The sequence below is a fragment of the Pogoniulus pusillus genome, chromosome 32, assembly GCF_015220805.1.
Source record: "Pogoniulus pusillus isolate bPogPus1 chromosome 32, bPogPus1.pri, whole genome shotgun sequence".
In the NCBI taxonomy this organism is placed as follows: Eukaryota; Metazoa; Chordata; class Aves; order Piciformes; family Lybiidae; genus Pogoniulus; species Pogoniulus pusillus.
Window position 1 is genome coordinate 9,398,968 of NC_087295.1, and position 22,373 is coordinate 9,421,340.

General features: G+C 40.9%; 1 protein-coding gene across 12 annotated transcripts in view; it reads right to left on the reverse strand.

Moving 5' to 3' along the window:
* The window catches only part of CNTNAP2 (contactin associated protein 2), a 1,124,907-nt gene that overhangs the window by 983,804 nt on the left and 118,730 nt on the right, over nt 1–22,373 (reverse strand). For 5 of the 12 annotated variants that reach the window (XR_010308041.1, XM_064169558.1, XM_064169560.1 and 2 more), the window contains exon 1: nt 8,128–8,336. The exons of 3 other annotated variants lie outside the window; for them this stretch is intronic. Coding sequence is in view for 5 of the 9 variants with exons in the window: in XM_064169558.1 (XP_064025628.1) it covers nt 8,128–8,257 (130 nt within the window). In the remaining 4 variants the exon portion in view is untranslated. Of the gene's footprint in view, nt 1–8,127; nt 8,337–22,373 lie in introns of those variants that run through there. 4 more of the 12 variants (XM_064169551.1, XM_064169554.1, XM_064169557.1 and 1 more) reach the window with 4 other exon arrangements.

Below are 22,373 nucleotides of genomic sequence, written 5' to 3' on the forward strand. Positions count from 1 at the left end.
TAGCTCAGTTCCACAGCCTTGTCCAATAGAAGGTTTAATGCAAGATCTAGATCTCTTATTACAACAGTAACATCAAGGCATTTAAATTTGAATTTGAATCAGAGGCAGTACAAAGGGCTGTCTGTCTGCATAACACTGAATCCCTGGAGGTGTTTAAGGCCAGGCTGGATGAGGCACTGGCCAAGCTGGTCTAGGGTAGGGTGTCCCTGCCCATGGCAGGGGACTTGGAACTAGATGATCCTCTTGATCCCTTCCAGCACTGATTCTGGGATTCTGCAATTCTGTGAATCAGTTTGGCTCACAGCCAAGAAACTCAACAGAGAAGGTCACAGTAGGGATGAAAAGAGAACAGGAAGATTCCTTTTCAGTGCCTTGGTATGACAACATGGCTGAAAGCACTGGAGGAAAAAGAAGAAAAGCTGAAAGCTAGCGTCACTTTTCATCCTCCTGAAGTATTAATTTTTCACTCCTGTACTATTCTAAATTTTGCCCAAGTTTAAGAGCAAAAAAACAAAAAGCCAAGTGTCCTCCGTTGACAGCTCTCTTCAAGTTCAATATGCTGGCATGTAAGCTCAAAGGTATTGAAAGAATATCTCAGACTACCCCCCTGCAAGTAATAGATATTGAACAGCACAAGAGCAGTCACCAGAGAATCTTACTACATCGTGAATAAGTTTTGCAATGTGATTCAGCAAGCAAGAATTTGCAAGTTACAATAATCATCATCTTGTACCAAATGCTGCTCTGGTTCTTGCAAGCAGCACAGCTTTCCAGCTGTCCAGCACTAAAAGTTTGCAAGTTATCCAGATACCACAGATAAACCACATTCATAACAGGCAGTATTGATGTCCTTTGTTTATCTCAATTAAGAATTAAAATCTTAATTGCTTAGAGTTATCATTATTTACAAGCTGTGTTTTTTAGACTAATCTACACTTAAGAGCTTCTTGAGCTCTGTTATGCCCTACTTGCTGATGCAGATGGACAGTCACTAGCAATCAAGTTAACACCTCTCAGCAAGTTATTGCTCATCACTGCAGCTGTAATGTCTCATATTGCATCTCTGCAAAACCTTCCACTATTAAATAACAAAACACCTAACTCAAAAGATCACCAGCCACTCCCAAATCGAGTTTCAGATGCACCACGCTCCAAGTCAGTGACTAGGTAAAATCAACTGATACAGAATATCCAAAATACACTGCTAGTGGTAGTCCTTCACCTCTGTTCAGCTGTAGCAAAGACACATTTGGAGTATTATGACAAGTTTTGAGCTCCAAAATTAAAAAGGGACTGGGAACTACTCATGAGAGACCAGCAGTGACTCTGGTGATGCTGAGAGAACTGGAACACCTTTCTGATGTGGAGAGGCTGCAAGACCTGGGGCTGTTTAGCCTGGAGAAGAGCACACTGAGACAGCATCTTCTCAATCATGATCAATATCTGAAGAGAGGAGGTCAGATGAGCTCTTTGCAGCAGTGTCCAGTGACAGGACCAGATGTAAAATAGCTGCCTGGACATGATCCTGTGCAACCTGCTCTGAGTGACCCTGCTTTCATAGGCAATTTGGGCTAGACTTCCAGAAGACTCTTCCAGCCCTCACTATTCTGTGATTCTATAGTCTGTCTATATGTCCAGTTCCTTAGTTCAAGGTATAGATCACTTCCTGTTAAAGATGCCAATTAGCATTCTGCAGAACACTGAAAAACTGTTAAAACAAATGAAGGACTATGAATCATTTATCTTGTCTTGCACACAGTCTAAAATCCACCGTTCATTAAGTGCAATATTAAGATCAATGTTTAAAGCCCAGCATCACAAGCAAACAGCAACAGGCAGGAGAGACCTTGCTTTCCCTCAGCCTCAAACAAGAAACAAAACAAACAGGAAAAAAAAATCACACCTGCAGTCTGGAGGCTCAGCTTTTACTGACCCCTGGCAGACACAAAAGCCACAGCACAGCAACACTAAAGCTCTCATTTCAAGAGAAAAAAAAACCCACAATTGCATGTATTCTCTGACATCAGAACGTGTACAGTTTGCAGGGTTGAAATAATCTTTCAAAGGGACTACAGCTATTCACAGTAACACCTGCCCGCCTGTAGCAGTTTAAGAGCTAATGCTCTATTTTGGTTTTTCATTATAAACAAGAGAGGAACTTTCTGGACATCCTTCTGAATATAGACTGAACTAGCAGAGCATCGGTTGTAAGAAGAATTATAATGCTGTAGACTGTATCATTCTTTCATTTGCTAATTGGTATAAAATGGCAATGTATAAACAATTTCACCTCCTTGGCTCTTGGGCTCTGTCACTGTTCCTTCATCTCTGACTTCTCCACACCCCATACTACCTGTTTACTGATCACATATGAGATCTTGCTGGTTTCTATCTTATGGGGGGAGAGAAGGTGGTGGTATTGGCCCCTTCTGGGCTTTCTTTGTCCAAGGGGGAAGACTGGATTTCTGTATTATTTCTAAATGGTATCTAATTGTAAATACATGTAAATAAATTTTGGACATATGCTTGTAAGTTTAGCTTGCTGTGAAATACAGCTCTATCTTACTTTCAAGCCATTTGAGCCACTCTGGTAAATTTTATTTGGGGAGTGATTTCTCAAACCCCACCACAACACCTCACTTTACATCAGCTGTCTATGCACAGCAGCCAACCCATGCTAATCAGGCTTCAAGTACAACAGTCCAAATGATTTTGTAGTGGGTAGGCAGGACAAGCTGAGGAAAAAAGGCAACGTTAAGATCTCCATTTTATAAGCACATGACAAAGCCAGGAGGAGATTCTGTAATGAGCCAACAAGTTGCCTTGCCCATAGAAAGTACATGGATGAGGTGAAGCAAACTGGGAGATAAACAGACCAAGTGCTGCTTTTAAGTTCCAGGCTGCAGAAGTCTTCAGCTATTCCAAGTGGAGAAGTTGGATGAGGTGAAAACAACTGCATAGCTTACACTAAACCCAACACACAAACAGATTGCACTTGTTCTTTGCCATAGGGTGGTGAAACACTGGAAAGGATTGCTCAGAGAAGTTGTGCATTCTTGGAAGTGTTCAAGACCAGGCTGGACAAAGCTTTAAGCATTCTGGGCTAGTGGGAGGTGTCCCTGCCCATGGTTGGGGTGTGAGGTGTGTGTGTGTTATGAAGGGAATGCAGAGGGGTTTCTGGGGTAGTGCCTTTAGAACTAGACAATCTTTAAGAACCCTTTCAACTGAAGCCATTCTATGACTCCACAGTTGATTTCTTTGGGAGAGAATTTCCAATAGTAGAGTCACAAAACTTGAAAAAGAAAATATCCCAGAAATGTGACCCAGTTGCAGTGTTTTAGAATTTCTCTAGAGGGAGGTGCAGGATTGTGCCATATTTTTCAGGAGATTGAAAATTAAGCTGAACTCAGGCTGTTTGCCTCACTGACCAGTGACAGTGCTCACTACAGTATCACTGTATTGAGTGAGTTTGAGGAGACTTTCACTGCCTCCCCCTTACGCATGGTTTTTTTTGGAGCACTTCCATCATGGGATAAGATATGTAAAAATTATTGGCAAAAACTGGGTCAGAAAAATTTCCTCAGTTTGATTTGATGTGGGAAGTGAGATACTTGGCCTGAATTATTTTCACAGGATACAAGAGCAGAGCTACAGAGATTTCCAGTAATACATCTTAGTGTCCTGTAGCTATATTAAATATGAAATGCCTACTTCATAACAAAATAGCTTATTTTCAAGGGGGAAAATAGTTTTCAACCTAAGAAAGTGAAGTCAGCAATGCAAAGGCAGAACAATTAAAACACATGGTTTGGCTTTCAACTTCTGAAATCCTCTGTGCTAACAGAGGAGCACAACCCAAGAGTCAGACAAAGACAAGCTATATACAAGACAACAAGGTATGAACTGCAATACTGTGATAGTTACTGCAAAACTGAAATTTGGTTTAGCAAAAAGATCTCTTAAGTAAGGCTTTCCCTTTTCTATATCCACATAAACAACTGACTTAAACAGTTTAGCCCTTCCCCTGTAGCATAGATATAACAATTAAACACTCCAGATACACTTAAGTACCAAGATCTGTTCAGTGGTCAAAAACAGAACACAAATAACCCACCAAACATTACAAATTAATTAACCAAATAAAGCCATGTCACAACAACAAAGTCACAAGAAAGAAGAAATGCTCAGGAATAATTTCTAAGATGGAAGGATGTTACTAATGGTGCCCTCCCCAAGTGGCCATTCAGCACACGCAGTATGGTGAACTTAGCCAATGGCACAGCATTTATCTGGGTTACTCAAGTCTGAGTATCCTCAAAGCAGTATGTAGGTGCCCAGTCACAGAACCCTGTAGTTTAAAAAGAGCTTTCACTTCCCAGAAATCAGGCTCACACATCCATACTCTATCTCAGATTGTGTTTTGCATGGTGTAACAGTCCCACCCCACAAATGTTTAAAGACTGAAATAGTGAGAATTCAGATGGTTTCTTGATAGCACATAAGGAAGGAACAATAATATTTGGGATGTCTGCCTAGGCATCACCTTGCAAGCTCTGTAGCCTCTTTCCTTGATTTCTTTTCTTGTTTTTTCTATATTCACCATATAATAAATGCATCTAACATCTTTGTGGAACATGCTTAGAGAAAGCAGTTGTGGGAAAGGAGGAATGCTTCCCCCAACTCAGAAATACCCAACCCAGCTTTTAATGACATGGCCTGATGTCACTTGTAGAGAAGCACAGTGCAGGAATAGTTTTACTACCCTGGTGTCATGAGTCACTGAAACTCCTTAGGAGAGCATACAGATTTAAAAGTCCATTGTTTCTGAAGTTACACCATGGGGATAGAGGAGCAAGGAGTCAACAAACTATTTGTGGCAAGATTAAGAAGGTCACTCACAGAATTCTATTACACAGTCCCAACTCTGTTATGTAACAAAATCAAATCACCTCTGGAACTAACTACCCAAATCTCATTCTGGGGCAGTTCAGAATGGTTCTGCCCTACAAAATGTGAATTTGTGCACACAGGTGCATATATTGCCCCCTTACCTTGAGTTTCACCAGTGTCATTAGGCTTACTCACCTCTTAGCAAGTGGCTGTAAATGCTCTGCTAGAGCAACGTTAGATTACTGAGTATTTTATGAGATAATGCAGTGTGCAAGCAACATAGTAAAGAGAGCTTATCTGAACATCCGTCTAAATATTTAGTTCAGAGTTCATAAGCTCCTGACAACTGAGTTAGTATACATCTGTACATTATAGAGGACCATTAACAGTTACAGTGCTATAAAAATGATAAATGACTCAGAACAGTAACCATCCATACTTACACCAATGTATTTGTTCATGATGAACAAGAACAATTACTTCCAAAAAATAATATCACTGAATATATGTAATTATAATGAGCTGCTTGGAATCAAATCCATGTTCTTATTAAAATCTGTCATTTAAGCTCCTATTTATTTTACCCTCTGCAAAAAATATTTACAATTCTTGACAGTTAATTCTCCATTTATAGATTATCAAGCTGTGTGACCACTCCACAGCTTGCAGTCAAACAAGAGCAGCAGCACTCTATAGAAATACTTGGCAATTCCAGTCAACACACCAGTAAGATGAATACGAAAACAAGATATTTTTACCTTCCAACCCTTCACAGTCCAGGATTCACAAGATGCACAGAATATGTTTAAGCACAAAACAAATCCAAACCATTTTCTTTCCTGCTGTCATTTGCCAGGGACTTACCCTTCAACTTACGTGAAGCCACTTAATGAGAACACAGAAATAAAACTACTCTCCTAGCTCTGCTTTGTTTAATTTACTGCAAATATGAAGTACCCTGCCCACACCATAGAAACACCAATAAATGGTGTACTGGCAATTCATTCTGCTATTACTAGTTTTCATCTTTATCTTAGTTTCCTAAGACATCACTACAGATCTGGCAATGAGAAGCAAGAAACAGAGCCAGGCAGAAAGGGAAGGTGCAATAAAACACAGCAGCTGCAAAGGTGAAGGCTGTGGTCTGGCTGGCATACATGACACCATTAATTCACCAAAAAGACAGAATTTAGAATGGTAATAAGAAATCATCCATCATTCTTTCAGTATTCATCAGCTGCATGCTATCTTAAATGACAGGTTGCTAATTTCATTTAATTTTTGTAAGGTGTCTGCCCAGAAGACCTCAGCTCAATGACAACACCTGGTTTTCAGTGAGGTTCTCTTTTTTAATCAGTTCACCAACTAGTTTAAATTAAGGCATAACAAGGTCAAGTGACTCAGCCAAGAGTAGGCTGTGAAGTAGCAGCTCTGTGTGAGTAGGAATCCAAGACCTCCTTGGTTAGCTGTGTTCAGTATCACCTTCACTCTCTCCAAAGTTTTCCAAGCTCACATGTTCCTCCCCGAGCTACTACACAACACCTCAAAGTACTGCTCTCCATTCTTCACAGTAGGCTGAGCAGTGACTGATGAACAAGTGATAAACAAAATGACAGCTGTTAAGAGACATCACCCCTGCTCCTCTACATTTAGTTCATAATGCCTTGCAGTGGAGAACATTTAGAAACACTTTGACCTTCCAGGTTGCAGCCACTCACCTTCCTCAACTCCCACAATGAAAGAAAACCCAAAAACTGTCAGAAGCAGCATTTCATAAGCTAGCAACCTCAACTGTTTTAGGCCTACTGTAAATGCTAATGTAGTTGTCTCCATTTTTCAACCCACCGATTCATGATACAGTGTGTACAGCAGGATTCTTAGTCAAGCGAACCCTTCAGCTGGAAGTTTTGTCTTTTACTTACTTCACTTACAAAGCATATCAAAATGCTTTTAAAAATCAACTACAGCTTGGATTTATCAAAACCAAACCCAAGATATTTAAATACAAACCTGAAGTGACTCCATGAAAGCACACCAATGTGATGCCTAACAAGCAATTGCTTTCCTGGCTGCTGCACCTCTGCAGACATAGCCCTACTTCCAGACTTGGTTTGGGCTGTCTTGGCAGCTTCTAGAAGTAGCAAAATCCATTCACATTCTCATGTTCTTGTGTCTCATTTGAGATCTTACACGATCAGGACATTTTCAACTGAACAGCCTTTGCCATTTACTCCACAACACTTCAAAAACCCAAACAAATCTCTTTCTGCAATAGGTTCACCTACCTCACATCACTTCAAGGCAAATATCACAAATGTTAACAATTTCCCTGGGAATTTTTGCTCAGGGGCTTCTCAAGTGACACTTAGCATCTGATTCTACTACTGCTTGAAAACATTTGCCATTCTAATTCACAGTTATAAAAGTAATTAAAAAAAGACAAACCCAGTGCAGACTGATTGAGGCAATGCCAAGGACGCACCCACAAAACAGACAGCAATGGCTACCCAAATCACAGAATCAACCAGGTTGGAAGAGATCTCCAAGCTCAGCCAGTCCAACCTACCACCCAGCCCTAGCCAGTCAACCAGACCATGGCACTAAGTGCCTCAGCCAGGCTTTGCTTCAACACCTCCAGGGACAGTGACTCCACCACCTCCCTGGGCAGCCCATTCCAATGCCAATCACTCTCTCTGCCAACAACTTCCTCCTAACATCCAGCCTGGAGTTCCCCTGGCACAACTTGACACTGTGTTCCCTTGCTGGTTGCCTGGGAGAAGAGACCAACTGCACCTGGCTACAGTCTCCCTTCAGGTAGTTATAAACAGCAATGAGCTCTGCCCTGAGCCTCCACTTCTGCAGGCTGCACACCCCCAGCTCCCTCAGCCTCTCCTCACAGGGCTGTGCTCCAGGCCCCTCACCAGCTTTGTTGCCCTTCTCTGGACACCTTCCAGCACCTCAACATCTCTCTTGAATTGACAAGCCCAGAACTGGACACAAAAACACAGAACTACTGCCAAAATTACTCAGTATCTTGCCAACAAAGCTACACTACGTTTGGATGTCAGTCAGCCCTCAGCTTCACAAGACTATTCCTTCTAAAAAGATGAACCCAAAGGTGCATCCACTCACTCGGTGGTGAACACTTCCACTCAAAGCTACACAAATAATATCTATTCACCAAGAAGAAAGAGGATTCACTCAAGCATAGAAGCAGAAAAAACCAGATGCACTCACCAAGCAGGGGAATGACTACTGACTCCATGCACAGAAGCATGGCGCTGCAGGCTGCGCCCGGGGCTCCGGCAGCAAATGGCTCCTCGCTCTGAGGGGCACTAACACAAAATGGCTGCCCTCGGGGCGCCATTTTGTACTGCAGTGAGGTGCATGCTGGGATAGCTTTAACGAGCTGAGGCAAGCCCCCTGGCGGGGCAGGCTAAGGGCTGGCAGCCAATCAGGGGGTTAATGGCAGCCAATCAGGGGGTTAATGGCAGCCAATCAGGGGGTTAATGGCAGCCAATCAGGGGGTTAATGGCAGCCAATCAGGGGGTTAATGGCAGTGAGGCGCCCACCTGATCCCCATTTAGCTGCCCGCAGCAAAGGCCTGCTGCTTTGGCAGGCTTCTCCCAGAGGTTTGTCTCTCCACCAGGTGTCTGCCAAGGTGACCCTATGAGGAGAGGCTGAGGGAGCTGGGGGTGTGCAGCCTGCAGAAGAGGAGGTTCAGGGCAGAGCTCATTGCTGCCTACAACTACCTGAAGGGAGGCTGTAACCAGGAGAGGTTGGGCTCTTCTGCCAGGCGGGGTTGGGCTCTTCTGCCAGGCAACCAGCAACAGAACAAGGGGACACAACCTCAAGTTTTGCCAGGGGAAAGTATAGGCTGGATGTTAGGAGGAAGTTCTTCACAGAGAGAGTGACTGGCATTGGAATGGGCTGCCCAGGGAGGTGGTGGAGGCACTGTCCCTGGAGGTGTTCAAGCAAAGCCTGGATGAGGCACTTAGTGCCATGGTCTGGTTGACTGGATAGGGTTGGGTGCTAGGTTGGAGTGGAAGATCTTGGAGGTCTCTTCCAACCTGGTTGATTCTATGATTCTATGACTGCACCTTCCACAGGCATTTATTCTAGCTTTATTCTGTCTGTGATAAGAGTGAATTTATTGATGCTGTTAATTATTCATTTGGTATCTAGATGACTTTGTGGGGATGTCTATCTTGTGTGTAGTATTTAACTCTACATGAACTTCAGTCACAGACCCAAGATTGCTAACATTGCTACTTTTCCTTTTTCAAATATGCTCTGGCTACACTTCAGCTTATTTCAAGCCCCACTGTGAACAGAGCTGATCTAAAAGTACATTAGAAGAGGTACTATATTTTATTAATACAATAAAAATGCATATTTATAGCAGAATACATTATCAAGTGTAACTCAATTGCATCTAAATAACACCCACAGTACATCTGGCTATGTTTGGCTTTCCTGGGCACAGCTCAAAATATTCATGGCAAAGCGAGTGACTGATCATTTTTATATACCTTATCATCTATGACATTATACTTCTTGTAATTCAAAACTCAGAAACCAGCCTTTGACACTGCCTTAGCATCTCCTGCTTGATATTCAGCACGGACACAACCAGATTGAATGGTGGTTGGGAGGTAACTTGTGCTTAATGGCTTTTTCCTTTGGTTGCATTCAAAGCACTGCCCTAAGAAAGGGCAAATGTGCAATGCTGTTGTATTCCACATCAGGTTAACACCTTGCAAACAACAACAACAACAACAATAATAATAATAATAATAATAATAATAATAAAAGAAATTGTGCCAGAAAATATTTCTCAGCCACTGGTCTTACCAGGTGCAACTGAAATGAATAAATCCTTCTGTGACACTTCATTCTACGAACACAGGAGTTCTCTTTGAAGACAGCTGGTTCCAAAACGAATTAATTTGTTTCATTTAATGTTTTTTTTAATACATGTTCAAAGACTGAGGGGAGTTTGCTAACTGAAAACAGTCTGATATTAACACGCTGAAAACGTTTGAAAGAGCATGTGGAAGATCAAGTGCCATGATGGGGTTCAAGGGCTTCAGTGTTCCTCTTTAGGACTCTGAAGCAGCAATTTGCACAAAGCACCCCCTCCTGGTAGAAATCCATAACCCAGGTTGAGAGCAGGTAAAAATTCTCACTATATTTATACCCTCACAATCTAAGTGTAATACTCTCTGTCAGGCTCAGCTTTCTCTAAATGGTGAAAAAAAATGGGGGAAATGTAAATGTGATCATATGTGCATATGCCTTTGTCAGATGGATTTCGGATACTTTGATCTCTTGCTCACTGACACTATCTCTCATGAATATAAATCTTGGGGGGAAAAAAGCAAGAAGGGATTATCTTCCACAACAACTGTAAGTATTCAAACTTTAAAAAATATTGGGCATATTTTTACAGGAAACTTACCTCACTGAAAGAAGAAAATTATTTTGCCTTCATTTAGAACTCATTTTTCAATGAAATTTAGATTCTTAGCATCTTCCTAAACCATTTCTTCCATTAAAAAACCACAACAAGCACATTGCCTAATTTACCCTACAGATGAAAATACTGTGCAGTCTCTATACTAGTAACAAAAATGATTAGGTTATAATGAGCCTTTCAACTACCAAATTTCTACTGTTTAAAAAGAATCTTTGATTCTGACCCTCATGGCTCTTACAGTAATTTTCAGTAATTGTCAAAGCATTTACTTTTTTAAACGAAAATCTATTTTGGTGTTTTCTAAAACACAGCTACTTATACTTTCAAGGGTTATTTGCATGCCTTCTAAACATTTCCACCTGCACATGGTCTGCATTCAAACTCCAGAAGAAAATGAGAAACCAGAAGATCAGGACCTAGTGAATTCTGCAAGAATAGGAAACCTGACAATTCTCTTTTTTGTGAGTCTTTTGACAGAAGCTTTCAGCAACAGAGAACAAAGAGTCACACAAACCACTGCTGCTACCTGCAGTGGTAAAAAGCAAAAAAACCCAGAGAAATGGCACTGGCTGACAGTGTCCTCCCTTACTGACCCAGCCAGGCAGGGCTCAGAATTCTAATAGAAAATCCTGACAATCTTGAGGATTTCTGTTTCATTTTTTCAGAATGATCATTTTGATTCTCCCTCACCTTTTTCACCCTGAGCAGATCTCATGCAAGGTATTTAACAACTGCAGTATTTTATGGTTAATGATTCAACAACATTTTGATAAGCAGTATACCTATCAAAAGGATGAGCTATGGTGTACTTTATGACCAATACTGTTTCATTGCACGTTAGCAGAGTGAGGGCTGTAGCCTGACCCCCAGCTTGTTCTCTTGAGGTGGCTGCAGTGTACCCGCAGCAGAGCTGACAAACATGACTGTCGGGGAACCAGCCCTCTGGAATTTGGCAGCTGTACTTACGTTTCATGCTAAGTGGCCCTGAAAGAGCTCTGCAAACAGATCATAGAGCAGCAAGGTTATGATCACAGGTACTTTCCAGAAAGAACTGTTTCAGCAGTCCTGCATTTCAACATGGCCCTGGAACTCCATTTCCTGAAACATCAGAGTATCACGACACCAAAGGGCCCATTCAGGAAATGCATGAAGATTTAGCGAATCAATGTCCAAAACAGAGCCACTTTAATCTGCCTTGGACCTGGGAAAATTGATTTCTACAATTCCCTAAAAGGAGGCTGTGGTGAGGTAGGGGTCAGTCTCTCCTCCTATGTAGAAAGTCACAGAAGAATCTCAAGTTGCAGCAGGAGAGGGTTAGGTTGGCTATTAAAAGAAACTTCTTGACTGAAAGGGTTCTCAGGCTCTCCAGGGAGGTGGTTGAATCCCCATCCTTGAAGGTATTTAAAAGAGACAAATATGTGCTGCTGAGGGACCTGTTTTAGCACTAGAGATGACCTTTTCCAACCAAAATGATTCTATGATTTTATTATTATTATGATTATTATTATACAACTACTGGGTTATTTCTGAGGCTGTGTGAAGGAAATTCACTTTGGAGCCTTCTGAAGTTAGGAGACTTTTCTTAGTTTCAGCAAGCTTTGAATGAGACTCTTCCCTGTGCTGCTGATACATTCCTCAACTACTGCTATTCCCATATGTGTCTGGTTTGGCAGACAAACCAAAAATGCTCTGTAGTGTTTGTCATGAATAGGAATGCTGCTGAAGAATAAATGCAGAATTTCTTAACTGTAAGAAACTGCTATTGAAAATGCAGACATAATTTGTCAGCTAGTATCACACAGGCTTATATGCACTAAAAATATGTAAACCTAAAGAAGATTAAAAAAAAAATCTTAGAAAAGGCATTTTCTTCAGAAATGTCTCACATTCTACCACTCTGCTTCTCCATTCACTCTAAAATGTAGTCACTTTGTGTGTCTCTTAACTGATGGTAGTCAAGCAAATGTGGAAATCTGCACTGAAGGGCAAACGCTCTACTTACAAGCAGATACTATGCACTAATATTGTTTTAAAGCTGTTGGGTTTGGAGAGAAAATAATGTTTCCTACATGCTACATGCATCAGAGCATCAAAAGAAGCATCTGATGATGCCATTTGCATTAGTCTTTCTTCCCTATGTAAATGTAATCAAGCTGCATTGTATATGAATAGGTTATTGTTAATTAGCATTTGCTGAACATTTTGCTAATACATCATCTCAAGTGAACTTTAAGGATTCTGAAGTTATTGGACATTTGTTAGCTCAGTGAACTCAACTAAGGAATAACTTCATGTGTAGTAAATACACTCAAAGTAATAATTAGCAGTGGAGTATCTAAAAGATCTGTTTTAATAAGGAAGTCTACCATGGGATAAATGTTTAGCAAACAGAGCTACTCAAACCAAATGCTGCTGCTGAATGAAGTTTCCATATTTTCAAACACTAAAAATCCATCTAAGAGGTCTGCATTTGAGCAGTCTGCTCTTTTACTCTGCTAGTGAACATTTTCAAGAGGAACTTCTGCATTCACACACAAGGCTTCCACTACCACAGATTAAAGCTTTTCCCCTTTGAAACACATCCTAGCATCCATTGTTATAATCTTAGAAGAGCTTGCTGCAATGAGGTGTACGAAGGGGCCAGATACTGATGCAGAAATCAATGAGCTTTCTCATCTTTGCCACCAAGCTCCTCTGCAGCTTGTATAAATCAGGTCACATCTGTGACAGTTTCTCCCACAATCTTTTCTTTAAAGTGCATTCTTTAAAAGCCCAGTGGGTGTACAAGGTGGAGCAGGATGGGCTAGAGATGAGCTCAGCTCCTATTTACATCTCTATCACCACCTGCCAGGCCTGCCTGTCTCAATGGGACAGGCACGTGCACACATTGCCATGGTTCTAGGAAGCCACTGAGAGCAGAAGCAGACACAGGGCAAAACCAGGTACAGACTATGTCCCATATCTGCAATTCTCCTTGGGCAAGGAAGTTATTTTTGGCACCATGAACATTTTGAGTGGATAGCATCTAAGAGAAGTGCTGTACCACTGAGCTTGCTAGCCCCAGAACAAGTTATGCTATCCTTTTGAGGTGTCAAGACTTCCTTTTCCTAATTTCGTTACTGCTAAGAAGTGTGGAGCTGACCCTGAACACTGCAATGAGAAAAGCAATGCACAGGTAAATCAAAACACCAAGGCACACTAGCACAGGAGGAGCATTTTTCTTCCCTTTAGTATTTACAGCATAGGAAACCAAAGGCCTCAGGTTACTAAATCTGGGCCACAATAAGTCATGTATCAAATACACAATAATGATGATGATAACAATAATAAAAATGCATGTCTCAGCTTAGATCCCCCATCAGTAAGGCCCATAAGTAGAGGTAATCTGAAGCATCTGTAGGATTCCACTGATGTAGTATCCCTGATTAAATATGGTGTTGAGCTGGGGTCACAAGCAGCTCATAAATTCAGGACAGATTTTTTTTTTAAATGAAAATTCAAGTGAGCATGAAACATTACTTATGGAAAGGAGATTTTAAATTCAGATTTATAAATCAGTGCTTAGGAAAGCTGATGGCAAATGAGTACTTCTTTAAATAAGAGAACAGAAAGCTGGGATGTAAGCTCTCCAGTTTCAAATATCAAGTAACTATGAAAAACTGCCTATGAACACCTACCAGCAGAGAAGTGTTTCTAATAGGGTTCAGCAAATGCTTCTTCTTCAATAATTTAGACTTCGTAGTACTCTCCTCACATTCCTTCCAGAGACCAGAGAGATGATGAAGAGACAAAATATGTTAATAAGTTATTGTAATGCAATTAGGTTTTTAGACATATCAGTTAATGATCTAACCAATTTGTTTAGCTGTTAAGAACAAAACTGTTGCTGACTCTTCCATTTTCCCCTTTTTTTCATTAAGACTGAATCCTAATCCCCTCTAGGTGCCCATCTCGGCTACTCTGATTTTATAATCACAAGAACTGTAATAGATTTGTCTTAGTGACTTGCTGCTAGGGTTTTGTGTCGGTTTAATTGATTTCTTTTCCCACCTAGAAGGTTTGGTTTCCAAGGAATCATTGTATTCTTTGTCTCAGGTACCATTGTTATTTATCAGTAACTATCACACTTGCATTGTTCTTTCTGATTGTTTCGGTTGTGGGTTGTTTTTGGTTGGTTGGTTCTTTTGTCTGTGATTTTTTGGGTATGGTTTTGTGGTTTGTTTGTTTTCTTTTATTTTTGCTGGGATCAGAGATGAAAAATTGTCGGGTTTTTAAAACATTTCTAGTAACCAAGCGCTGTCCTGAGCCTCTCTGCTCAGTTTCCCAAGCTGAAAGGTTAGATGAAGTGGTGCATTATACTACAGAGAGGAAGCTCAGAATGCCTTTTGCCCTCGAGTCCTGGAGCTTCAGTAGCACTGTTTGGCTCCCTGTGACAAGTAAAAGATGATGCCAGCCATAATCCCTCACAGCTTTTCACAAGATCTAAGGCAGCTTGCCTATGGAAGGAAGAACTGTACCCCTAAGGGCAGCTTAGGGAAAATTTATATCCTCTCTTCCCTAAAACAGGGAATGTATGTGAACTGGAAATGCTGAGAATTCTGCAACTAAAAAGGTTTTCATGGGAAATGATGGTATGTTGAAGTCAAAACAATATGCAGGAATGAATAAAGAGGATATAGGTACATGGGAATGCACTATTTCTTAGGAAATCAGAGATGGCAGAGGTCCCATCCCTGAAAGCATTCAAGGTCAGGTTGAATGAAGCTCTGAACAACCTGATTTAGTAAAAGATGATCCTGCTCACTGCAGAGAAGTTGGACTAAATGACCTTGGAAAATCCTTTCCACCTCAAACCATTCTATGATTCTAAATCTTTGTTAGAAGAAGTCTTAAAGACCAGTAGGGCATTTTTGGTAAAAGGTATTTGCTAGGTCCTAGCTATTAGGTAAGGGATGAGGCATTGAGCTCAGATCTGCAGAGGTGCTGAATCTTCTGCAAATTGGTAGCTGTCCTACTCTCCTCTTTACACAGTCATATGTTCAAGCTCCCTTTCTGGGTTTGTGAAGTTATAACTGTTTATAGAAAGACTAATGGCACTATAAGGAGAGCTTGATTCTGTAGACAGGTGACTAAGGTCTGAGGTCTACTCTCCAGTGTTTCTTCTGAGTAAAAGCACAGCAAAGAATCAGTACTCCAGATGAGTGTAGCAATGCTTAAGTTATTGGTTATTCCTGCCTAAAAAAAAATAATTCTAATTTTTCATTATTTCTTTGTTTTGCCCTAAAAAAACCCCAACAATTCTCAAGCTATCAATAATTTACAGAAAACAATGCTTGATTTCTAAGAAGCCCTGATGGAGATCATCTCATGGCTCAAGTTGGAGATTGCCTAATGAAGAGCAAAATGCACTTTGAGTAAGGGTCCTCAAAAGGCTACACAGACTTTTAACTGGTATTTTTCATTTTGGCTGGTAGGGTTGACTACTAAGTACCATTGTTTCTCCACTGAAATCATACTAGACTCACAATGTGCACAGCCACCTCCCATGTGCCCCCACTTTCCACTTCAATTTTCACTTTCTCCCTCTCAGTTGTCCCTTACTCTATCCCAGTAGGGCTTTTCTCTTGTCATGGGAAAACTATTGCAGTCATCCCTTTCCACACTGGACCTTGTCTCACCTCTCCAGTTTAAAAAGTTACTCTGCTGGCTACCTGAGATGGATCAAAAGTGCAGACCAGAAGCACTTCAAGGATTGCAGGCTTTTTATGGATTTTTTTTTACCTTACCCTTGAAGCATTCTGTGAAGAAAATGATCTCTCACTTTTCCAATCACCTGCCTTTGTCTATTTGCAGAATGTTCTGTCACCTTTCTGCAGCACACAAAGATGGATTTTTCCTAGTCAGCTAATGATGTGCTTCTTTCTGGTGTTGGTGGCACTGGGATAAAAGACACCAAGCTCAACTTAAAAGCTGAGAGTAAAAACATAGCTTATTTTGCCTCAGTTCTGTTCTCAGACATCCTTTTCTCTGTGAAAGACTTCACTCCAGTAAGCCAACATCTATAAAGCCTTAAGTACAAGCTTCCAGTTGTCAGCCACTTCCTTGCATTAGGTAAAATCAGAATTTCATTTCCTAGCCACGAAGGGACAACTAAGCATTGAAAATAAACTTTAAGGGAGCATTACAACATGCTTTAATCATTCAAACAAGGGGTGACCCCAGCCATGGAGTACCTCTTTTCAATGCCTTCTCCAGCCATCCTCTTTCTACAACACCTGTTCTAACTTCTACTATGAACAAAGAGAACGTTTCTGACCACAAAGAGAGTTAACTTTGCAGCAGACTTTCTGAAGACTTCCTTGAACCTCTATCACTAAAGATGTTAAGAACAGGGCTTTACAAATAGAGCAGGAATTATGGAGTTCAGGTGCAGGTGCACTGAACCCCTGGCTTCTTGAGGACTGTATCAGTCAGTCTTCATTTTAAACTAAAGTTTTTTTCCACCTGGATCTGAATCCATTCATGCATTATGTATTTCTCATACACCCCTTACCCCCTGTTTGCCCCAAGAGCTGCAATAACTGACTCAGATCTCCCTTTTGTGCACTTTGTTCCATCTCTCTGCTTTTACTAAATGCATTTTCCCTCCTACATCAACACTGCTTCATTGTCCTTTATTGCATTTTTTTTTGTTTGTCTTTTCTCTATATAATTAACCATTATCACCACTTAAACATTAGCAGATTTGTGAGTTCTTTTTATTCCTTTTTTTTTTTTTTGCCTGACTGCTAGGCTCACATCCCTCACTTTTTAAAACATAATCTGTCCAACTAGCTAGACATCACCTTTTATTCCCTTCTCTAAGTGCAGTTTCCTTGAGCATTCCACAACACAGCTGAGCTGAGTCTTCAATAGACACTTAAATCCCCTTGAGTTCAGACAATAAAAGCAAACAATCAACCTTAATTATGTGGAAAAGATCTTGAACAAGAGATTGAGCATGTCCATAAGCATTATGAAAAATATGAACCAGAGGATATAACTTTTATTTTTCCATAAAGATTTGGATAAAAAAATTGAGGCACTAGGCTGGAAATGTAATGCTACAGTATTTGATAGGGTGCCACTGACACATCATACCATAGTCAGGCTTCAAGGAGACCCTATTGTGGCCATCAGAAGGAGAACTAGAAGAAAGCTGGTGAAGGACTTTTTAGGTGGTCAGGTACTGATAAGATTGGGGGATACGGAGCAAAACTAGAAGTGGGTAGATTCAAATTGGATGTTAGAAAGAACTTCTTCACCATGAAGGTGTTGAGACACTGGAACAGGTTGCCTAGGGAGGTGGTAGAAGCTGGATGTGGCTCTGACCAACCTGTTCTAGTGTGAGATGTCCCTGCCCATGGCAGAGGGGTGGAACTAGATGATCCTTGAGGTCCCTTCCAGCCCTGACAATTGTATGATTCTAGTTATCTAAGACTGTTGTTCAGAGGCATCCACCTTGGACATACAGAGTTGATATGAAACCGAGGGGAGACCTGCTCTTTTGTATGAAGGGATGGATGTCTCAACACATCTAAAGTGACACATTTTTTTAGGCAGTTCCACGCACAGCAGCTTCAGCTGTACCTGATTTCAAAGTGTATTTTGATTCTTCTATCAGTTTGCTGACAACAAAAGCCAAGTCAAGTCTTCCCTCTAGTTCTGAAGTCCTGTATAAGTCAGAAAGGTCTCAATTGTAGTATTGATCTGGGCCAGTACCTGAATGCCATACTATTATTAAATCAAAATGCTTCCTTTATTTATCTTACAATAGAAATAACTGCACTGGAGGGATACAAGGATGCCTATAACCTTGTCTGAATCCATCAGCAGACACAGCTAAGACCAAACCCCAAGCACATCTCTTCCATACAATAATACTGCTTGCACCATTTCCCCCAGTAGTACTTTCTTCCCTGTCTCTCTTACAGAGAGGCGTGTTCCAGATGGTCCACACTTGGCTATGCTGAAAGAAATAGACGACAAAACAGAAGAGACACGGGTCTATGAGAAGATTTCACAATATATGCCTGTAAAAACCTCTCAACAATGAAAATGTTTCGATGAATCTGGAGACTTTTTCAGTTAAAATAAAAATAAAGTTCTTTTTACTTTTCCAGACTAAAAGCTTTTCTTTACTACATGAAAAAAAAGTGCTCTTTACTTTTCTAAACTGAAAGATTTACTGCATGATATAAAGAAATTCCTACTTGACAACCACTGCAGGTAAAGAAGCTATATGGACATGTCATTTACAGAGTAAGAGATCTTGTTTTCTGATTTTTAGAATCATAGAATCAACCAGGCTGGAAGCGACCTCCAAGACCACACAGTCCAACCTAGCACCTTGCCCTATACAAATCAACTAGACCACGGCACTAATTGCCTCATCCAAGCTTTTCTGGAACACCCAGGGACAGTGACTCCACTACCTCCCTGGGCAGCCCATTCCAATGCCAGTCACTCTCTCTGCCAACAACTTCCTCCCAACATCCAGCCTAGACCTCCCCCAGCACAACTTGAGACTGTATCCCCTTGTTCTGTTGCTGGTTGCATGGCAGAAGAGCCCAACCCCACCTGGCTACAGCCTCCCTTCAGGGAGTTGCAGACAGCAATGAGCTCTGCCCTGAGCCTCCTCTTCTGCAGGCTGCACACCCCCAGCTCCCTCAGCCTCTCCTCACAGGGCTGTGCTCCAGGTCCCTCCCCAGATTTGTCGCCCTCCTGTGGACACCTTCCAGTACTGCAACATCTCTCTTGAACTGAGGAGCCCAGAACTAGACAGAGTACTCAAGGTAAACATTTTTTATCTTGATTCATACAGTAGATTATAAAGAGTCCTGGGACAGACCATGGATGTGAAAACTACAACAAAGTGTGAATTCAAAATCACTTTGGAATAATTGTTTCAGTACTTTTCTAAGAGCAGCCAAACCCTTGCATTTTTGCATTTTAAAAATATCCACATTCCTGGGGAAATATTTTCTGAAATCACAGCAATGTGAAAATTTTACTTGACACCTAAGGAAAAAACTGGTTTATGGTTAAACAACACTATAAAAGAATATTTGGCTTTGGATAATATATGATTTCTTTTCCTATCTCAGTGTTAAATAATCTTCCACTGCTTTTATTTTTGTTTAGAATAACCCTGGCAAACAGGCAGTGTGCTTTCAGACAGCATTACAGAAGTCATGAACTGAGTGAGGGTATGAATACCTAAACTGTATCCAGTTAAAGAAATGAATGCTAAAGAATGTGGTCACATACACACAGAAATTTCAGCATATTCCTCTTTCAAGTTCCAAATTTTATTGGACAATGTGCTTCTGAGCACAAATATTCTTCAATCCCTTCTCTCAGTTACATCTTCTCTGCATGAAAAATTTCATTTCACTGATGGCAGAAAGGTAATTGTGTCTCTTACAGCCTAAGGGGTCTGCTCTCTTCTCCCTGTGCTGATACAGGTCTCATCCAGATGAATGAAAATTATGTACACGAGGCAAGAAGAATTGGACTCTTTTCTGACATGGCACAGCAAAGCAGCTACCAGGATGTGGTTTGTGTGTATTCATCCTTGTGTGCCCTCCTCCTGTCTTAAATGGTTAATTCTGAAATGGCACTTAGTTAATTCTGACTGGAAACTATTGCTTCACCTTCTAGTAGGAGATACAACATTAAGTTATGCAGAGGACTATTATGAAGAACTGCAAATAATGATGGCTCAGCTTCTTAGTTCTTTGTAACACAGAACTCCCAACAGGAATTTTCCAAGGGAAAAGACAGACCATTGTAACCAATATGTTTTCCTCCTACTCCTTTTACATAAGATTTTCACTGTCTGAGCTCCCTCCCCACATAAGAATCAAACTCCTCTCTACATTTACCTGTGAATTAAAAAAAATTACATGCTTAAACATTTCAAAATGCCATCTGAAAAAAATGATCAGCAGAACAAAGAATTCCAGGTATTCCATCAAACAAACATGATGAATTCATATGAATTGTGCAATACAGTAGGGTATTTAAATACAACTGAGCTGAGCAAGTGACATAAGGAAAACAAAAGCTGGCCCTGAATGCTTTAAAATACTCTTTAAATACTCTTTTATTTTCTCTTCTTTTTTTTTTTCTTTTATATTTCAGAGATGTTACAGATTCCAACCATTCGTTTTGGAAGTTAAAGCCCTACCACCCTTTTTATTAAGTACAGAATTACTTGTCTACAATTTTAGAAGGGATTCTTTGCAGTGCAGTGAACCCTTAACTTCTTTATAGCTTTTATACTTCACACATTACATTCATTTTTAATGATAACAATATTAAGAGCTAGCCAGAAAAGTAATGCAGATTTTCGCTTCTGAAGATAAATGAATCTCTCAGTGTATGATTAATGAGGACAGAAGAGAAAGACACACATAATACACCTCAGCCATCCACCTTTCTCTATAAACACATCTTTTCTTTCTGCCTTCGCAGGGAAACTCACTTCAAAAGTCAGTCAAGGAAGGCACTAAGGTATGCCTGGGAGAGAAGGCTTTACCATCTCATAGTAACACAGCAGCCAGCTGAGGTCACTGGCTTCCAACAATCCCTACAACTACCTTTGAATGACTTTTGACCAGGCTCTAACATTACTAATTACATCAAGTAAGATCCTGCAGCAGTTGTACTGGATCAGCACTTTCCCTGATGAGGTGATGTACCTCTTAGGTGGACTTAACACTAATTTGCAATGGGATACTGTGCAAATTTCTGTTTGCAGAGTTCCAGTAAATGTAGTGGGAGGCTGTGTAATACCTATTCTGGACTTCAGCTCAAAGCATTAAAGATGCTGCCTGTAGTTTCATTTGTTTTTTAAAATGTGGCTGTGGCTGCAAGAAAAGGAAAAAAACAAACTGTGCTGCTTTGAGGCTAACTGGAATACTTCAAGGACAGAAATTAGGTCAGAGGTTGTGAAAAGAAAATAATGACAATGTCTATGTCATACCTTGGTTTGCTGAGAGAGACAAAAAGCTAAAATGTAAACAATGTTCTCTCACTGTCCTGGGACATCGCCCTGTTCCTTTCTCTCTCTGACCTGTGTGTTTTAGTTCCTATTAACCCTGATCTGCTTCAATATCTCACCTCTAATCTCAGCAGACAACAGGTAAGCTTTGCTAGCTGCTGCTTTATCTTTGTCCATCTGAAATGGGGCAGAGAGGGGAGGAACAGAGAGCAGGTAACTTGGAGCCCTTCTTTGTCCAGGAGAAAATGTGGATTTCTGTAGTATTTCTACTTGTAGATAACTGTAAATACTTGCATATATATGCCTGTAAATCTTGTTATGCTGTAAATACAGCTTCATAGAATCACAGAATCAACCAGGTTGGAAGAGACCTCCAAGATCATCCAGTCCAACCTATCACTCAGCCCTAGCCAATCACCTAGACCATGGCACTAAGTGCCTCATCCAGTCTTTTCTTGAAGACCCCCAGGGACGGTGCCTCCACCACCTCCCTGGGCAGCCCATTCCAATGGGAAATCACTCTCTCTGTGAAGAACTTCTTCCTAATATCCAGCCTATACCTACCCTGGCACAACTTGAGACTGTGTCCCCTTGTTCTATTGCTGGTTGCCTGGGAGAAGAGGCCATCCCCCCACCTGGCTACAATGCCCCTTCAGGTAGCTGTAGACAGTAATAAGTCTGACTTAGTCTGGCAAATTTGAAATAGTGGGGAACAATAGATCCAAATCCACCACACAAACAAGCAAGCAAAGCCAAAGCAATGATAAAGACAAAGAAAACAAAATAATCAAACATGAAATAGCATACTTGTAGCACACTACTAATGCTCAGGAGCCTTCTGGCTTGAGGCTTACTGTGAGAAGCAGTTCCCAAAGAGATAAAAGAGTGTCAATTGGTGTTCTTGCTGGCTGTCACTAAGTAGCTAATACAGCTTGAAACCCTGTGAAGAATTTCATG